Raw genomic sequence first — 20,794 nt, 5'->3', positions numbered from 1 at the left:
CATCGGTAGGTTTTGAACGGACATGTTTGCTTGAGAAGTAACTTGGGGAAGAGCTGCTGCTTTATGAGGTGGAAATTCCCTGAGAACATGGTACGTTTTCTAGGTGGTTCTGTTTCTCACAGTAGCACTGGGAGGTTGCCTTCGGTAAACTATGCTGTTTCTTCTTAAATTTATTCTTCAGTCTCTCATCCGTTTTTGTTGCGGCTGGAATCAGGGATCTTTTCTTTCATTGTACCTTCTGATTATGTAGAAGAAGGCGACAAATTTTTTTTTTTTTTAATGCGACACATGCCCAGCCACCTCTCATGATTTCTCAAGTTTTCCACAGATCAGTACATATTCAAGCAATCTCCTACAGCGACAGCGGCAGCTCAGTGGCTAAGACTGCGCCCCCCAGTGACATATCTCAGATCTGCTCAGGCCAGACTGATCGTCTGAGTTGTTCATTTTAAAGCTAAGGCAATTCCATACCCCGTGGTGGCCAGGATATCACACTGGTCCCACGAGTATTTAATTTAGTATTTGTGCCTCACCGTGGAGTCAGTCCATCAAAGGAGACATAAAGATGTAAATTTTTAGGAGACTGAAATTGTATCAATGTTTTGGCACAACCACAGCAGACTTGTGACCACAAACCAGTGACGGGATGGATGCAGAGGGCGTGGAGAAAGCCAGTCGAAGCAACAGCAAAATACGCCAAAATCTATCATCAGACCCCGTGATGCATCTTCGGGACACAGAGCACCATCTCCGTCTGTGTCTGCTAGCCCTCGCTCTCCGGTCAGCTAGGTGTAGCCATGCCGGCTTTCTAGCACTTTCTAACACTTGACAAATTCTCTCCCATACAAGATCACTGACTTACTCCCATCACGTAGGAAAACTCGCAGAGGCCGGGGGCTTCTCCTCCTCAGGTATGCTTACCTGTAGCTCCCGAGACACCTTCTGTGACTGGGCCCCCCACTTCCTCCTCACGGCACCCTAATTTGGCCGCACCTGCTCATCTGCCATTATAGCCCCGGTGCCTGCAGTGCACCCGGTACAGAGCGAGCCTTCGTGTTTATTAAAAGAATAAACAGAAGAGCAGGAGAGAGAAAGACCCACCTCAAATATTTCGAATCCAGCAATATCCAGGATTCCGATGAAAGACGCGCCCTGACGCTTGGTCCTGTCCAGAGCTTTGTTGATGCGGTGGACGAGCCAGCGAAAGAGCCGCTCATAGGTAGCTTTCGCCAGTGCTTCTACTGCAAAATCTGCCTGTAATTAGACGACAACCTTTTATTCTGGAAACCGCCTACAAAGCATGACTAGCGGTTATCTGGAGTTTAATGCTCTATAATGTTCCCAGAACTCAAATAGCTTTTGCTACTTAACGTTGTCTCCATTTGACACAGCGGCAGTTAAGGGTACAGGTAAACAAACTGGAGATGATCTACTGACGAGAAGGGAGAAGATGCCTAGGAAAAATAGACTCTTTCCTGGGCCCTTGGGGCTCTGTGCAGCCCGTCTGCCCAGCCTTAAAGGAGTCTGCCACGAAACGGGTGGATCCGACGCCCACATTCTTGGTGCTGGGCCACCCACACAGGGACCCGGGAGCAGCGCGCCCTACGGCTGAGCGGGCTTCCAAAGTTATATAGCTTTGTCCTGCTGGATGATTACCTACCTGGGGAAAACCTGAGGTGATATTTCAAATTTACTTTAGAAAAAAAAAACACTTCAAAATTTTTTCTGGAGAAAACCATACAAGAGAAAAAACAACACACAGTACCAAGAAACACCTGTTACAGAGTTTCTGTTAAGGTCTGTTACCTGCCAATAGGAAGGTCTTCTGATGATAGCTTGTCATTCAAACAAATGTGCAGTAACAATGTGAAACTCACTTGTTCTTTGGTCTGGGCTTTCTGCACATAGTCTCGGCCGACCTTGATCCGGGGCGTGAGGATAGCCCGAGTGAACTCCATCACATTCATCCCCAGAAGATGGCAGAGTTTCTGTGCAACTAGAGCATAAAACGTTTCCTAAGTACTAGGCTTCTACCTACGAGCTAGTCACAACACGTTCGATAAGAAACCTCCAGAAATAAACTGAATAAGTCTTAAAAAAGGACAGGTTTCAGGTCTTCATCCTTTCTAATGAATACCACTCATCCTTAGGTAAGAAGGAACAGGCAGCAGTTACTTACTCTGGGTAATTCAGCGTAAGTTACGGAGTCTTAGAACCCATGGATGATGCACAGAATGAGAAAAATAGCATTTATGCTAATTTAAATCATGTTACCAGGATAACTGGTCGTGCATAATGATCCCAATAATATTTAGTAGGCAAGAAACCTAAAGGTTTTTAAAAATTTGCATGGCCAACAGCGAGCACTCAATAAACAGCTCATTCAGTTACTACTGTTCTCGGCAGCCGGGCACGTACCTCCTCACGCGCTCACTGGGGACACCGCCAAGTTCTAACAAGTGTGAAAATTATTCTCATTTTTTTAGGTTTATTTATTTTGAGAGAGTGCAAGTGGGGGAAGGGCAGAGAGAGAGAGGGAGAGAGAGAATCCCAAGCGAGCTCCACTGTGTCGGCACAGAGCCTGACGTAGGGCTCGAGCTCACGAACCTCGAGGTCATGACCTGAGCCGAAGTCAGATGGTTAACTGACTGAGCCACACAGGCACCCCTCTAATTTTTGATTAAGTGTTAAAATAAGAAAATTCTATAAGGATAAAGCACATTTTAAGTTACACCGGGAATAGAACTTACCCAAGTTCTTACTGGCAAAGACCTGAACCCCCCCTCCCCACCAATCCACACGTGTTGTCAGCAACTGGACAGTAGTCCTGTGTGGGCAGGACAGGCCGTGCCGCAGAGGGCATTTCTTCCTTCGGTCTGTGGCTCTTGCCACTGGCTCGTACCAACTGCTTTGGTTCGACCTCTAGGTCCTGGCCCCTTTTAGTTAACGTGTGTACGAATGCATGCGTGTACGTACTGGACGGGAAGTTGAAAAACACAAAGAAGCACAAAAAGCCAACGGACCACACCCCTTTGCTAAAATGATAAATGACATTTCAGAGCCTAAAAAAATATACCTGATGGTGGGGTCAGATCTTGGTTTACTTCATTTGATTGGATATTTCAAAGTAGTTCCTGGGTTCCCCGCTCCCCATTAAAATGCTGACAAACACATCTTTTTGCATGATGTGTGTTTTGTCTGTCTTACTCCCTTTTCTGAGACTCTATCTACTTCAAAGGGCCAGGCTCAATCAAAAAGTTCCAGAAGTAAAATGAAACACAGCCTAGGAAAGAGAAAATCTACTGGTCACCTGGCGCGTGAGAAGTACAACTTGAGCTTTATGACGTTGTTGTGAAGAAATGCGGCCGGATGTTTAAACAGACACAACAGAGAACTTCTTTACGTTACGGAGAGTTGGCAACTTGTGCTTGGGAACATGACGACAAACCGCACGACACAACTGTGGCCGTGGCACAACAACGAACCACATAAACAAATAAAACCATATTGGTCAGCTTACCTGTATTTTCTGGCATGGACGCTTGGTCAGTATTTCGCTCCTTTTTGAAAGAAATGTTTCCAAACTGCAGCACTGAAGATACCACTTTAAGCATTGCTTTACATGGATACAGAGAAAAATAAAATAAAATTATTGCATCAAATTGCAGCAGAGACGTATTCTCATTTATTTTATGCTAAAAATTAGCTGTAAAGAGCTCTTCAGTAACACAGGTCTCAGGAATTTGTACAATTATGGGTGATTCTCATGATTCTCTGTCATTTCCTAGTTTACGCTCTTCCCCCCGCCCCGCTGGCTGTGCTAAAGTCTTATTTAAGCGAGTAGCAGAATTGGGGGAAAACCCACGTACAGAGAATTTCCTCGTGAGAGAAGCCCATTATGTGCATTGCTTCCATGGTCTCCTGAAAGTTATCTTTGTCTTGCTGTCCCGGAATGGGAATGTAGCCATTGGAGAGAAATCTGTAGTTGTTAAATCCTTCAAGGAGCAGGTCAGCTAGGAGAAAACATAACGGATACGGTTTAATAAATAACCATCAACAGACGAAGCACCCCCACCTTCACGCTGGGCTGGGCCGATCACGGGAGACGTGGCCCACACCCTCCACTTCTTCCTGTCACACTTTTTCTTCATAGGCTCATTTCAAAAGCATACAGTTTTCCATCCTATCAAGGAGGGAAAACGAGGGTGGAAACGGCAAACATTCCAACTGCAGTTTCTGGGACAGTGGCTTATAGGATATTTGAAATCAGTAGCCCGGGGCACTTGGGTGGCTCAGTTGGTTGAGCGCCCGACTTCAGATCAGGTCACGATGTCGCGATTTGTGAGTTCGAGCCCCACATGAGGCTCTGTGTTGTCAGCGTGGAGCCTGCTTTGGACCCTTTGTCTCCCTCTCTCTGCCCCTCCTGCTCTCTCAAAAATAAACATTAAAAAAAAAAAAAAGAAAAGAAATCGGTAGCCGGGAAATGATGCACATTTTCCAGATAACTAGGCCTTACTGTTTTCACATTTAAATAGCGTAGCCATCTTTTGAGGGAAAGTTTTTAAGCCCTATAATCTGTAATTTTATCTTAGCGAAGTAGTTTACAGCAGATGTTACGGGGTCAATAGGAAGACGACACGAACGTAAAGATCCAGATGTAGAAGGTACAGAATGTGGAATAGGCAGGTCCTGAGCCAGGCCGGTGCCCCGAAACCCTCTGAGCCCGTTTGTCTGGTGGTAAATCTGCTTCTCAGAGTGATGTGCAGCCCATATTTATGACAGAGTATCAAAGCAGCCGCCCCCATCGACTACCTGTACTTTAGGGGCCCTGAGTTAGAACTTAACGCATCCTTTCGCCAAAGGTGTGGAGACCAGAAGGAGGTTTCTCAGGAGGGGTCAGAATAGATACAGCTGTTTATCTTCACACTCGATGTTATGTGCTCTCCTGCCAGGAGTTTCTGCCGAGAGTTTCTGTCCTGTCACTGAATTCTCACCTACCTCACATTTAACCTCTACTGGGTACCGCTTGCTCTCTTTTCCTCTCTCCTTCTCTTAACACCTTGATCTTACTTTTTTGGTTCATTGCGACTGAAGTTACTGCCGGTCTGAAAGCCCGGGAGTTCTCTTCTTCGGCATTACGGACCGTATCGTCTCGGATGTTTAATTTCTCAGTGCAATTACTCTCTTTATTTGTTGCTGATGTTTTTTTCCCCTTACGGGTCCTTTCTCTCACTTCTGGGCTCAACGCTTCCACAGATGTCTGCGTGAGCAAAAGCCTACAGCCCAGGTGACAAAGGGGATACGACGCAGGTGTCTGCTCTCGCACAGGAGGAGCGCCGAATTTTCAGTGCCGATTTCAGAGGAGACCAGGAAGCCGGACGTCCTTCCTTCTCCCTCAGATACCTCTGACTCGGAACTTTACCCCAGCCAGTCCTATGCTTCCAGCCCTTAGGATTCACGACAAAATAAATGCATAAAAGTCCACCATAAGCTCCATCTAGTATGAGTGGAAGCATAAACGTATATGTTGGTTATAAACCCGGGAATAAGAATATTTACTCGATTTTATCAATTTATTCTTTTTTACTTTTTATATTCATAAATGTTGAAACCGAACTTGTATAAAAATGTGTATCTTCTAATTTAAAACTTCTTCGTTTTTTATGTTATTTTCTTTATAAAGCTTATTTCATTCATCTCGAGAGAGAGAGAGTGTGCGCACAAGAGCCAGGGAGGAGCACAGAAAGAAAGAAACAGAGAGAGAGACGGACAGAGAATCCCAAGCAGACTCGGTGCTGTCGCCGAGAGCCAGACACAGGGCTTGCCACCGTGTACTGCGAGATCACGACCTGAGCTGAAATCAGGAGCTGGGACGCTCCACCAGCTGAGCCCCCCAGGCACCCCTAATTTAAAAGTGTTTTAAAGAAAAGAAACAAACGTACAGAAGATGACGTAACACCATCTATAGAACCGCCACTTAAAAAGTATTTACCCGTGGCACGGAAGTTCTATTTCATTTTCATTTTGGTGTGTACGAAACTACGGTCGACCCCGGACATCGCAGGGAGGAGCCACACGGGTCCACTTACACACAGGTTTTTTTTTGGGGGGGACAGTTCAGTTCTATAAATGTATTCTCTCTTCCTTGTGATTTTCTTAGTGTGTCTTCCTATAGTTTACTTTGTTGTAAGAACGCAGTATATGGTGTATACAACCTACAAAGTACGTGTAACAAACTGGTTATCGGTGAGGCTCCCAGGCAGCAGCCAACGATCAGTCGTTCAGTTCTGGGGACTCACAAGTTGGGGGGTGGGTTAGGCCTCCAACCCCCATTTTGTTCAAGGGTCAACTGTACTGTTTCCCCAAAATGTTCTCTTTCAAAAAAAACACAACAAAAAACATAATACTGAAAAGACAGTCAAATAAATACAAAATAGTAGGAAACTTTGTGAACTTACACTTCAGGTGTTCTCCTGCTCCGGATAACAACTGGTAAAAGATATGAAAAGTACGCTCATCTTTTGCTTGACGGACAGCACGAGATTTTTCCAGAAGGTCTGAGCGAAGATGGTTAAGGATCGAATTGAAAAGGTGGCCCTCTCTCCGTGACTGTACGAATTTAATCTGTAAAACGTTTTCTTTCTCTGATATATACTAACCCTCCTGCGATGAACCGTTCTGAATGATTAGAACCTATAAGTGAAAAAGGAAAGAAAATATATGCACTCACGTTCCTCACTAATCTTCGGGAATCATGGACCGAGAGGGTGTTCATGTCAACCCCCCCCCCCCCCCACCCCTCATCTGGGTTATAGTCAAAGAACACAGCACTAAACAAGGAACTCTAAGAAGCTATAGAAAATGAGCTCAAGCCTTTGAAGGCTGAAAAAGCCTCCTGGGAGTTTATCACAACTTTATGAACAAAGAAGCCAAGGCACAAAGGAAATTGCTCAAAATAACATAGCTCATGAGTGCAGGGACAGAATTCAGGGCTCAGGTGGACCTCAGGATGTGTGCTTGGCCACCGTGGTCCCCAAGAGCTTGGCACACACAGCCTCGTACAAGTGGCTCCGGTCCCTCTACATCCACTTTCCAAATACCCCGAGATGGCCCTGACCAGACTGACCACCGGCCCCCTGTGCTGGTTGTCCAGAGCCGGCCACAACCCCTCTGCCCGGGCTTCCCACACGCCAGCGGCTCGCCCCCAACCTGCTTCTGCACTTCAGACCACAGCACACCCGCCTGTGCGTTTGGGGTGCATCTCTGGGACCCGTGTGGGGTCTCCGGTCGACAGTCACCCTGGGCTGTCACACAATCTCCGTTTCTCTGCTCTGGAAGATGACCACCTCTTCTGAAGTCAGCTCTCCCTTCACTTCACCAAAGTGAATCCGTTCTGTAAATTAGATTATCCCAAACACATCGTCCACGTTTGGTGGAAAATACGTTTACAGGAAAGCTGCCATGGCAGGACCAAGGTGAAGAAACTCGAGATTTATTCCCCGGTCATTTCCAAGTGTTTCTTGTACTTTCTGGCTCTGAGCGCATCTGGAGACGTAAAATACAATTCTGAATTATCCCTTACCCGAGGGATCGAAAGGTTGTACTTCTATCACAGGGTCCCTGATACTTGTCAGAGGTAGCAGAGAACTGTCACCTGTATCCTTCCTAATTGGGACACTATCATTTGGAATCCTTTCCATTTTATTACCTCCGTTTTAATTTTTTTAAACGTTTATTTATTTTTGAGAGACAGAGCCCGACGCGGGGCTCGAACTCCCGAACCAGGAGATCATGACCTGAGCTGAAGTCAGATACTTAACCGACTGAGCCAGCCAGGTGCCCCTTACCTCTTTAATCGAAGTAATTCTACACAGACTTCTCTTTTCTTAAGGCCCTTCTACGCAGATGACAACTTCTAGGACTACTCTTTGTATTTGACATTTGTTTCTCCTCTACTTACATTCTGCGTAACGCCAACTGAAACTACTGGAACCGTGCCCTTGCAGAAGGCTTGTTGGGGGGGGGGTATATGCCCATCCCACTAATACCGTGAGCAGACGGTAAACAAGGGCTAACCCAACATGGACTCAGGAGCAGTTCAATAGGAGGTGCTCACCTCAAGGCTCTCCTACCGCGCCAACGTTTCCTGGGTTCAAGTGCAGGTGATTCTCCCCTCAGTGGGACTCTCCTCTACCCCGGCTGTGTGAACACGGTACGGACTGGCATGAAAAACCACCACCACCACCACCACACTCTGGCATTAACATTCAGTAGCTGGAAGTGTCTGACCACGTCGTGCTCCCTCTGGGCTTCAGTCTGATCACCTGGGGAGTGGGAGTGATGCCACACGGGGCTGCCCTGGGCCGGAGGAAGATCAACCGCCTCTCCGGTTTGGATTATGCAGTTATGGAAAAGGATACACGTTTCAATGTTGGCCCCAACGATGTAGCCGGTTACATCAAAGTTGATGCGGATGAACTTGCCCTGAAAGTAAATCAGGAGAAAACTGAAAGTAAGTAAGGACACAGAGGGTGTGAACACCGTAGGAAAGTAACAAGCCAGTGCCTCCCGGTAAGTATCCATCAGTTGGTTGCAAACATGGGTCTTAATTACTGCCTCGAATAGAAAGACAAGGAAAAAGCCTGGATAAGTTCCCAAAAAAGCAGCAATCGGATAGGCTACCTTCCTGGACTGTGACATAGTAAAAATGAGACCCTAATCATTTAAAAATTTTCTTTTTTTTTTTAACATTTATTTATTTTTGAGACAGAGAGAGACACAGCATGAACAGGGGAGGGGCAGAGAGAGAGGGAGACACAGAATCCGAAACAGGCTCCAGGCTCTGAGCGGTCAGCACAGAGCCCGATGCGGGGCTCGAACTCACGGACTGTGAGATCATGACCTGAGCCGAAGTTGGACGCTTAACTGACCGAGCCACCCAGGCGCCCCGAGACCCTAATCATTTAGAACTTTTAAGAAGCTCTTCCACATAATCTGAGATAAAAGACATTTGACAGCATTAAAGGAACACTGCATTCGGCCCTAATAGAATTACTTCTTGAAAAAATGACGGATTGGTCTGGTGTAACAGTTTTGCAAATCCCTAAGGAATACTTGGTCTCCCCACGACACACAGAACTGTTTTACGGAAATGGAAAACGGATTGTTTTGTAACTCATTTCATAAAGTTACTGTAATATGGAATACCCCAAACGGTAAAGCTGTCATAAAAACAAGAAAGCAAAAAAAAAGCAAGTATCTCCCCTATAAATACAGATATAAAGGCCAAATTAAACCCTTTGCAAAACAAAGAAACTTAACAATGACAATGATGTAAACACTATACACTCGCTCATCACCCAAATAAATGGTCAAGGGACTGGAGGGCTTTCCTTGGGGGGAAATGGACAAGCTGATTCCAAGATTTACAGGGAAACGGAAAGGACAAAAAAAATCACAACCATGTTGAGAAAGAGGACCAGAGCTCAGGGACTCACATTACTAGAATTCAGAAAGCTGTGTTTATTAGGATAGATTGGTATTGGTGGGAGGCTAGAGATACAGATCAAGGGATCAGAAGAGAGTCCACAAATAGACCACATGGGAACGGTCAACTCACCTTCAACAAAAGGCGCCGAGATAATTTAATAGAGAAAGCCAATCCATTCAACAAACAGTGCTTGAGAAATGTGTAAAATGAAACCAAAAGAACCTAGACACTTCATACCATATAAAAAAGTTAACACAAAAGAGATCACAAACCTAAAAGGATGGGCTAAAACTGTAAAGCTTCCAAAACAAAAATAAGAGACCATCATTTATTTATGACCTTAGCAGAAAAAGATGTCCTAGAAAGAATGCAAAGAGCATGAACCTTTAGGGCTTATCAATTAAAAACAGATAAACTGGGTTTCATCGGAATCTAAAACTTCTTCAAAAGTCACTGTAAAGAAAATGAAGAGTGATACCACACACTGGCAGAGAATATTTGCAAAACACCTACCTGATAAAAGACTTGTTCACACGATAACTAAAAAGCTCTTACAACTCAGTTAACAAGACAAATAGCCCAAGGAAAACACTGGGGAAAATATTTATATGGTTATTTCGTCAAAGAAGATACGTAAATGGTCAACAGTCTATGAGAAGATGCTCAACGTCGTCGGTTATTCGAGAAAAGCAAAATAAAATGAGCACAAAGAGATACCAGCACACACCCACTAAAATGGCTGACATTTTGAAGCAAGACCAGCAAGGAGACAGAACCAGAAGGCTCCTATCACCCTGGTAAGAATACAAAATGGTACAGCCACTTTGGAAAAGTCTGCCAGTTTCGTATAAAGTGAAACCTAAGTCACCGTATGTGCCAGCGATCCCAATCCCAGTGACCCGGGAGAAATGTAAGACTTGCGCATGAATGTCCAAAGCCACTTGACTCTCAACAGCCCTCAAGTGGAAACAACCCAAATGCCCACCAAGTGGAGAATGGTCAAGGACATGGTGGTCCATTCACACAGTGGAATATTACTGGGTGATAAAAAGGAACAAACCAGTGAAATACCCAACAACGTGGACGGACGTTGTACAAAAGAAGCAAGACATAACACACTACATACTGTAGGAGCCCATTCACCGGACATTCTGAAGAAAACAGACCATGGAAACAAAAGAGATCAGTGGTTCCCAGGGCCGGGCTACACAGACTACACAAAGGCAAACGGAAGCTTTCCCAAGGGAAGGAAATGCTCTCTCTGGGCCACGGTGTTGGGCTCTCTACAATACACATTTGTCTAACCCTGTCCAACTGTACACCTAAAAAGGGTGAATTTTATTTGATGCAAAACTCAGCTTAATTTTTATAAATCACCAAGGAAGATATCTTAGGATCCTGTAAATAATTTTAAAATTTAAAATTTAAAAAACATAATTAGTTCCTTCTATTTACTACGAACAGATTACACGTTGGCCCACACCCTTCTACGGGGTGTCCAGTCCACCCACCCATGCTCCTACCCACCAGGACCCTTCTCACCTTTCCCATGTTAGGCCTACATTTATCACATAAATATTTGCTTTATGTACAAAAAACGAGTACTTATGTATTGGGATGCTACCGCAGAAAAATTTGAACTATATTATGTGCAAATTATACCTCAGTAATATTGCCTTTTGCAATTGAAAACAAGAGGATAATTCACTAAAATCATACTTCATTTTTAAATGTCTATTTCTTTATTTCGAGAGAAAGAACAAGAGAGTAGGGGACAGGCAAAGAGAAGAAGAGAGAGAATCCCAAGCAGGCTCTGAGCTGTCAGCACAGAGCTCAACACAGGGCTGGATCCCAAGAACTGCAAGACCATGACCTGAGCCAAGATCAAGAGTTGGATGCTTAACTGCTGAGCCACCCAAGTGTCCCCATTATTTTTTTTTGTTCAATATCATGCGTATTCACAGAGAACTCACCCAATTTTCCAATTAAAAAAACTGCAAACCAAGTGAGGAAAACAAGATGAAAAAGAGAATGCACGTGGGGAAATCTAATGCTATTTCCTGCTGGAGGACCAACAAATGATGGGGGAGGCAAGTAAATTCTACCTCAAGCCCCTGTGCCCTCCTCCTGGGTCTTCCACTCCCACCACCATGGAAGTATCCTGCCTCACGTTATCTGAAAGCCCTGTTCTGCCTGGGAATGCACGGCTGGTTCAGTAACACCAGGGGTGCCATGTCACCCACCACAACGGACATTCCATGAAGGGTCTGCTTCAGATGCTGTTAACGCCCAGAGTGTTCAGGAGGGAGGGGAGAAGCACGATTCCCGTAGGATGCAAAGGCCTTTTGTGACCAAGAGCAGGGCCATGTAGAAAATGCCTCTGACTACACGAGAAACCGTTCCAACACAGGCTAAACCACAAGTCTGACAGTTATGACTGGGCGTATGTGGGCAACAGAACAGAACACGTGAAAACAGGTTTCTAGGAAATCAAGATGGCGTCTGTCACCGGCACCCACAACGCCCACTGGCCTAAAAGCTGATGTTAAATCACCGAACTTTGTGAGGTTAACAACACTTTCCGTTCCACCTAAAACCGCAACGCAGGGGCACCCAGGTGGCTCAGCCGGTTAAGCGTCCAACTTTGGCTCAGGTCATGATCTCACCGTTGGGTGAGTTCAAAGCTCTGCGTCGGGCCCTGTGCTGCCACCTCAGAGCCTGGACCGGCTTCCGATTCTATGTCTCCCACTCTCTCTCTCTCTGCCCCTCCCCTGCTCGCATTCTGTCTCTCTCTCTCCCTCTCTCTCAAAAATAAACATTTAAAATAAATAAGTAAATAAATAAATAAATAAAACCACAACGCAAATCCATCTTTTAGGGCTTGCTAGAGAACACTTAGCATTTTTCTGCTACTCAGAGTCACAAAACAAAAATGACAAGTTGCTCACTTGGGTGGTGGGTTCTGTTATGGGTGGGGGGGGGGGAGTGGGGACAGGAAGTTTTGCGTAGATTTTTTTTTTTTAACAAGAGAAAACTTGTCTTCTTTTGAGACAGGCTCTTGTAAGGTTACACGAGTACTACTTTTATACAAATGACCATTTTGCACACATCGTACGACCATGGCACTGAGAGATGCTGACCTAATGGCCCCGAGTAGAAGCAGAATCATGAGGCTGTGCTCTTTCGACACCTGAGGGACACGGTGGCAGGGCCCCTCCAAAGGACAGAGAGGGGCTATGGGGACACAGAGAACAGCGTCACACGATTAGGACAGAGAAAGCTTCGCAGGAGTACCACTGGAGCCGAGTAATCTTACAGTTTCTAAGTATGTTAGTTTGCTTGAAGCCACAGGGTAATTAAAGGGAGGCTCCGTGCTGGTTTATCTGCAAGCTCTCTGGAGTAAAACTACCACGAACAACACTGGTCCTTGACACACCACAACTGGATCCTGACCTCCTGGCTACAAGGGAAACGGTTCCACTGTTTTCCAGAGACACGGCATTCTGGGCTAGCAGCTATTCAAAGTGGCACCTGCAGGCCCCTTTATGCTCCCCTGACGACAGGTTCCCTTAGTGCCTGATCTAGAGTAACGAGCGAGATTTAATCCAGAGGCCAGATGGCGGTGTCCACGGCTTCAGCTACGGTGACCCCCGAACTATACCAGAAGCTCGTTAATTAACAAGATGGGTCTTCACGTGAACTAAGGGGTCTTGTTGCGTAGTATGTAACGGATATAAAGATTCCGGGGGTAACGTGGACTGACTGGAAATAGACACCCCCGGTCTGGTGTGAACAAGGTGCTAAGACTCCAGAAAGGCCCGGAAGCTGCCGTGTCTGTCGAGAAGGCTGCCTTGGGCTCGATGCCAGATTGGTTTCCCGCTGCAAACTGTCCTCTGTCGCTGACATGGTCACATCTGCCCCCGGCGAATCTTTAGGGAAGGGCTGGGAGTACTAAAGAGACAGCAGTGAGTGCATTCAATTTACTTACAAACTGTTTTTAGTGTCTGCTTGCTTAGAAGCACACGTGGGGGTGCAGAACCCTGGCTGGCTTTCACGGTCATCTGGTAACCCAGCGGTAGGCAGGGCACCGGGGCCTTTACCGGGCTCTCGCTACTGAGGCTCATTATCTACCAAAAAGGCACATGAAACTGGGGACTGCCAAAATGGCTTAATTCCGTTTGGGGTTGAAAAAAAGATTTTTGCACAAATACAGAGGGCTTCCTGCTAGATGCAAGATGTATCTGTGGATACAAGGCAGAAAGTGAAGTCCCCGTTTTAAAAGTTCCGTTACGAGAGACTCATCTCACACAAACCGCCTCCATCTGGAATGCATCTGACTTCTCCACAAACAGACCGGGGCTAACCGTGAACGATTATTTTCCTAAGGGTAATGCTCTCCTCAAAGAATCCCCTTTAATACGGACCATGTGCTCGCAACTTGGAAAGAAAAAGATCATCCTCAGGAAATGATTCGTCTCTATCAGATCAAAGAGATGGAAACAAATGGACTCTAAAAGCTGATGGGAGTTTGTAGTTTCAAGCATTTTCACCGCAAATAACGACTCGGCGCAATTCCCCTGTCCACCCGCCGTTTCCGCGACTTGTCGCTCCTCCGGCTGGACGCGGGGCGCCGCCCCCGCCTGTCCTGGCCACACAGCCGTCCCTTCATGGATCTCAGACGGCCCACGCGTCCAGCCTCGGGGCCCGCGTGTTCCCAGAGGGCCCGGCGCACGTGGTCACCAGTGCCCGGAGGTTGAAGGCCCGGATGCAGCGGAGCCTGAGGAGGCCAGGGGCTCGGAGACGCCCCCGGGGCCTGGAAGAGCGGGCGGCACCTAGTAGGCCGCCGCAGCCTAACCGAGCCCATTCCGTAACTACGAGACGCCCACTACGTACGCGCACGTGCGAGGCGCCGTGCCAGGAACGAAGGATCGCGAGAACAGGCTGACGTCCTTCCGCGAGACTCCGCGCGCTCCCGCGAGACTCCGCGTGCTCCCGCACGACACACAGCGGCCGCCCACAGACGCCGAGGAGCGAGGTGAGGCAGGTGGCGAGGACGCTGTGTGGCAGCGATGGACGAACAACCCGATCAGGTGCTCGGGAGACACACAAATGGGCAACCGTGGACAGACTGGGAGTACGTTCTGGAAGAGCGACCCACAGGGCTCACTCCAGTCTGGACACCGGCCACGAGGCAAGGCGGAGTCCGGAAGGATTTTCGTCGTTGCGTTTCATGCTCCCGCAGCCGGGAGGTTTGATGGCACCGTAGAGTGACAGAAGACGGAAGGAGCACATTCTGAATAGAAAAGGTTCCATTTGGAACACGTTAAAGCTGCGAAAACCACGAAGACCGCCAAACGGCAAGAACGAGGCGGCACCACAGGGCCTGGCAAAGGGCAGGAGCTCAGTAATGAGCCGAAGTGCACGAGATGGAAATTCCGGAACATGTGATTAAAAGACGGGCCTACACGGGGCCGCCCGCTGACGCCGCGAGAAGCAAAGCATTGGTGGCGGCAGCGCCCACAGAAACCTTCACAGGGAGGCTTCGACTTAGCTGAGCTCCCGACAGCCCGTGCGGCCACTCACTCTGCTATTTTTTTATGGAACCACTAAAATCAACTACTTTTGTAGCTTGGTGCGGTTAACGCCTTTGGATAGTTTAGTAGCTGGCTATGCTATTTCTCTGAAAAATCCTATAAATATCAATATGAAGTTGACTTCCTAAGAATTACAGCCCAAAGTCAACTATTTTATTTTTATTTTTTTAAATGTTTACTGAAATAGCGCATGAGTGGGGAGGTGCAGAAAGAGGGAGACAGAGGATCCGAAGCGCACCCTGTGCCGTCAGCAGAGCCCAAAGTGGGGCTCCAACCGACAAATCGGGAGATCATGACCTGAGCCGAAATCAGACACTCAACCAAGTCAACAATTTAAAGACATTTTTGTTTCTCAGCTGAACTAGCTATGTGTAGGAACACTGCCTTAATGAAAAATATTTTAAAAGATAAGCTTAAAAAAAATTTTTTTTTAAGTTTATTTATTTTTGACACAGAGAATCTGAAGCAGGCTCTGCACCCGCAGCACAGGGCCCCGTACAGGGCTCGAACTCACAAACCATGAGATCATGACCTGAAACCGAGAACTGGATACTTACCTGAGCCACCCAGGCGCCCCAGGAGATTAACTTTTAATAGAATAGGCAGAATAAGACCTTTGGGAGGTGGAACTCTAGCTCAAACAGGGTTTATTGAGGATTTAGACTGGGTAGGTATTCTTGCTGGAAGGATCTTGCTAGAAGACAACCTAAGAAGTTCTTCCTGCCAGTAGGATGTAAAACAAGTTCCTACCAGAATTATTTACATGCACTTTCGGAACAGGATGCATAAATAATAAGCTTTAAGGAGACTTGTGTATAGTAATTACTTTGCAAATAAATTTTGACAAGCGATTACTTTGATTCAGACTCTAATTAAAAAAACATTTTTAAGGTATATTTATTTCTGAGAGAGAGACAGAGGACAAGCAGGGGAGGGGCAGAGAGAGAGTGGGAGATACAGAATCCAAAACCAGGGTCCAGGCTCCAAGCTGTCACAGAGCTTGATTCAGGGCTCGAACTCATGAACCGTGAGATCATGACCTGAGCCGAAGTTGGATGCTTAACCGACCGAGCCACCCAAGCGCCCTGATTCAGACTCTAATTTCAAGAAACAAGCTGGAGCAGGATTTTTCAACCTCGACATAATGGACATTTGGGGCTGGATAATTCTTTGTCCTGGGGTCCATCCTGTACACTGTTGGATGTTTAGCAGCATCCCTGGCCTCTACCCATCACCGAAACCAAACAACCAAAAATGCCTCCAGGCACTACCAAATGTCCCCTGAGGGTCTCCAATTGAGAACCACTAATCCAGAGTATTGCAAATTACAGATTATAACCTGCCTTTGTCAATACGGAAATCTCTCTAATGATGTATGTGCGGCAGCCAACCTCTGAGATGGCCTCAGTAACCCCCAACCTCCAGTACCGCTGTCATTGCGCAGTCCCCTCCCACGCTGTATCAGGGTTGGTCTCTGTGGCCAGCAAACTACATCAGAGCGTTGGCCCATGACTTCTAAGATGGGAAAGAACACTGTGTGGCTTCTGTCTTGCTCTCTTGGATCATCTGCTCTTGGGGACCACCAGCTGCCATGTCATGAGCACACATCCCTATAGAGAGGTCTTTGAGGTGAGGAATGCCTTGGAGGAACTAAGGCCTCTTGCCAAAAGCTAACCGGGTAAGTCTGGAAGAAGAGCCTCCGGCCTCATCAAGCTTCACGTGACCGCAGCCCTCAACAACAGCACCTTCGTGGCACCTTCACGAGAGATGCCGAGTCAGAACCACCCATCACATGGAAGCGGAGATGATCCAGGTTTCAAGTCACCAGGGTTAGGGTAAGTTGTTACACAGCAACAGGTAACTAATACGGAATCATATTTCCACATGTCCCAAACGTACAAACGCTGGCAGGCACATGGGTCCTTACTGCTTAGTAACGCACTCACTATAGTCTTTACCAAAGGACCGGATGGCAGCAATTTATCTTTTTTTTTTTTTAGGTTTTTATGGATTTGAGAGAGAGAGAGAGTGCGAGACAAAGCAGGGAAGGGGCGGGGGGGGGGGGGAGGGAGAGACAGAATCCCAAGCAGGCTCCATGCCATCAGTGCAGAGCCCGACGTGGTGCTTGAACTCATGAACCACAAGATCATGGCCTGAGCCGAGATCACGTCAGATGCTCAACCAAGTGAGTCACCCTGGTGCCCCAATAATTTCTTTTCCAGGCAAAGATGAGACAAACAGGCACAAAACAGTTTCTCCTGAATTTAAAGTGTGGTTTGGGGCAGGGGAAATCAGAAAAGACTGGTAACTTGATTTATGTAGTAAAATAAAGCATTTTCCACTAAGAAATCCTTGTAAATCTGCATGGAGATCCACATACCAAAGCTGGTAGCTCACTGTGTCTTCTATCCCGTGATACAGCCGCTAAACTCAGGGCTTTCAGGAGGAAGAATTGAAGATTTAAATGTGGCTCAGGCTCAGTGCTGATGGCCCAGGGGATGATAAAACCCTATAAGTGAACCTCAGCTTCCCCAGATCTTTTACAAACCCCAAAGTCACAGCTATGCTTTTTCCTGACACAGGCGTATTTGTTACTCCACTCTGTCCGTAAAAAGCTAAAATAATGACCTAATGAACTTGGATGAAGCGATTATCTTACTAGGAATAAACAATACTCCAAACAAATAGGTTCCTGTTTCCTCCATAATGTGGAAAGCCTCTCGCACTCGAACTACCTCTTTGGGTGCCATGGGCTGAGTCGTGTCCCATCTCAAATTCTTTAAAAAAAAATTTTTTTTTAATGTTTATTTATTTTTGAGAGAGACAGAGGATGAACGGGGGAGGGGCAGAGAGAAAGGGAAAGACCGAATTTGAAGCAGGTTCCAGGCTCTGAGCTGTAAGTACAGAGCCCGACATGGGGTTCAAACCCAAGAACTGCGAGATCGTGACCTGAGCCAAAGTTGGATGCTTAACTGAATGAGCCACCCAGGTGCCCCCCACTGCCTCAGAACAGGACTATATTTGGAGAGAGGGTTTTTACAAAGATAATTAAGTTAAAATGAGGTCACTGGGGCCCTAGTCCCACACGACTGGTGTCCTCACAAGAAAAGAACAGGACACAGATGCACACAGAAGACGGACCACGTGGACACCGGGAGATAGCCATCTATAAGCCACAGAGAGGGACCCCAGAAGAAACCAACCTTGCCACACCTTAACCCTGGACCTCCAGCCTCTCAAAGAAAATCAAGGCAGTCCTACCAACTCCTACAGAGGGTTAGCTAGCTACCTTCGGGCTCAGTGGGTCCTCTGTGATTCCATATCTGGCTGCTTCCACTAATCACACAACCCAGGCCATCAGAAAATCAACATGAACGCCAGGACTTCACATTATACTCAGAGTAGAACAGTATGTCACCGTGATACTAGATTCCCCCAGATTATCCATGAAGGAGTCATTAGTAAAGTCTCTTTTGATGTGGCCTTGAATTGTACAAATACTTCTAGGATGGGAGGAGGGAGGAAAAACATAGAATTAACTCTAATGATTTAAGTAGAAATAACTGTAATTGAAGACCCTCTCCAATCTGTGGAAAATGGTTAACTGAATCTTGAGGACTATAATTCAAGGCAAGGAGTTTACAGCAGGCACGCCCATTTTGCTGGATATGATTTTAGAGAAGATTTGGCACTGACACGTCAATAGGGCGTAGCTGGACAGGGGACATACCGCTTAGGAGAACAGCCTCATGCAAACGGTCACAGCTGGTCAAATGGAGGAAGAGGGGAGAGCTTTCCAGGAATTAAGAAAGCCCTATTTTCATAGAGGAGTATTTTTATAGAGAAGTAATTTTGAGAGAGAAGTAATCGTATTGTTGCATTCTTCTGACATCCATATCCCCGGAGAAACAACAAGTATGAAAAGGACAGCTGACTACACTGAATGCCAACTTGGTTTGTGGAGCGTTTACGTTCCCGGTACTGTGCTAAGTACTCCACATGCATCCTCATGTAAGCTCTGTGCCCGCTCGGCAGCACGTATTGTAGACCATCCCCAAAGACGAAGAAGTTCCGAGAGGCTACCTGATCATCTACCCGTACAATACACAATTACATATGCAAATACAGGATTACAGTTACTTTCACGTTTTTTCCTTTTTAAAATGCAAAACTACTAGAAGATTGCAAGTTACATGTGACTAATCACATTTCTACAGGACTGTATCATTCTGTACCACATCCTTTATTAGCCTCTCCCTAAAATCTAGGAAGACAAGTACTCTCTTTGTTGGATCACAGTAGACATTTCACTAAAAATCTGAGAAATTATAAGTTTCGGGTGCTTTTATACTTACAAAACGAGATGAGTTATCATTTTTCACGGTCTTCGCGTTTCCGAATGATTCCAGGATTGGATTCGCTTGTAAGAGCTGCCGTTCGAGTTCCCCCTAAAAGACATTACACGTATGCACACACACACACACACACACACACACACAAATACAAATAAAAGCAGATTAGGTTAATCTAACATCTTGACTCCAATCCTGGGGTGGGGGTGGAGTGGACAAAACAATAAACTTCCTCTCTTCCTCAGTGTTTTCATTCTGTTTGCCATCTCGTAACCTTTGTGGCTTTATTCTCAGTCATATTAGGCTCTGCTAAAGGGAAAAACAGCATGTATAAAGTGATCGGAAGGGGAAGAAAAAGTCACATTAAACAGATCAATTTGAGGGCAGGGCATGTAAATTAGGCAGAGAATTTTGAAAAGAAAACAAACTGGTTTTCATGAAATGAAATTCAGCTTGACACTTCAATTAAGGACATATTAATACTTACACTTCTGTTTATTTTTATACTGCCTTGCTCCAATGACTGAAGGCAGACAATTCTAATAACCACTATCCTAGTGGTAGATGTGTCATTTTTCCAAGGGTTGCACATGATACCCTAATGATGCCGACAGGATGATGTCCTCACTGACACTTTCAGGGAGGATGGAGATGGGGATGCTGCTGACTTTTGCTCAAATTTAACAACGCTTACTATAGAGTATGTGATAGAATATAGGCTTTATGCAGTGTCTTTACTTATGTGCAAATTCGGCTAGGAAACAGGTTCCACAAACAAAAGATGTAAGTATATTAATATGTGCTTTAATCATGACACACAGTAAGAAGCTGCATGAGAAAGCAAGATGCTATTTCTGGCCACGGAAAGCACTACAAAGTGGTGGTGTGTTCCTGGAACGTAATTTTAGAGTGTATCATAGGAACTTCGATACATCTGCTTTTTCCAAACACAAAGCTTACCCCTGTATTTTAAAATACCACAGTCAGTATTCTAGACCTAAAGACGGGATGTCAAACCACTAGCAAATGTGATTCTCTGAGCAGAGGGAGAAAAGGATCCTCCTGCAAGGATCTTAACTACCGGCCAGTTGCTATGTGAGCGTTGCATGATGAGATCCAAAAAGAACAAATATAACACCATACATGGAGTTGGCGTTTAACTCTTGAATTGGACTCCTTCGCTCCGTTACGAGGGTGGGAAAGTACTCCGGAGGCACAGGACCCAGTGAGATACGCTCCCCCCACAGGTCTGCCCTCCAGCACTGATCTGAACTGCCCAGATCTTCACAGGTGTTGAGTGCAGTCTGCAATGGTGTTCAACTGAAACCAGGCAGGAACCAGTCCCGTTAAGACCTGCG

At 46.1% G+C, this 20,794-nt stretch overlaps 1 protein-coding gene across 7 annotated transcripts in view; it reads right to left on the bottom strand.

The window, feature by feature from the left end:
- Nucleotides 1–20,794, bottom strand: part of MYH10 (myosin heavy chain 10) — a 129,895-nt gene that overhangs the window by 58,548 nt on the left and 50,553 nt on the right. For all 7 annotated transcript variants that reach the window (XM_053892662.1, XM_053892663.1, XM_053892665.1 and 4 more), the window contains 7 exons: nt 19,440–19,532; nt 8,421–8,484; nt 6,459–6,557; nt 3,870–4,013; nt 3,521–3,616; nt 1,878–1,996; nt 1,102–1,254 (listed from right to left, as the gene is read on the bottom strand). In XM_053892662.1, coding sequence (XP_053748637.1) covers nt 1,102–1,254; nt 1,878–1,996; nt 3,521–3,616; nt 3,870–4,013; nt 6,459–6,557; nt 8,421–8,484; nt 19,440–19,532 — 768 coding nt within the window. The remainder of the gene's footprint in view (nt 1–1,101; nt 1,255–1,877; nt 1,997–3,520; nt 3,617–3,869; nt 4,014–6,458; nt 6,558–8,420; nt 8,485–19,439; nt 19,533–20,794) is intronic.

The sequence above is a fragment of the Panthera pardus genome, unplaced genomic scaffold (genome assembly GCF_024362965.1).
Source record: "Panthera pardus isolate Hobbes unplaced genomic scaffold, ASM2436296v1 HiC_scaffold_3, whole genome shotgun sequence".
Lineage (NCBI taxonomy): Eukaryota > Metazoa > Chordata > Mammalia > Carnivora > Felidae > Panthera > Panthera pardus.
Note: the sequence above shows the minus strand (reverse complement) of the source record. Positions and strands in the feature narration are given on the sequence as shown.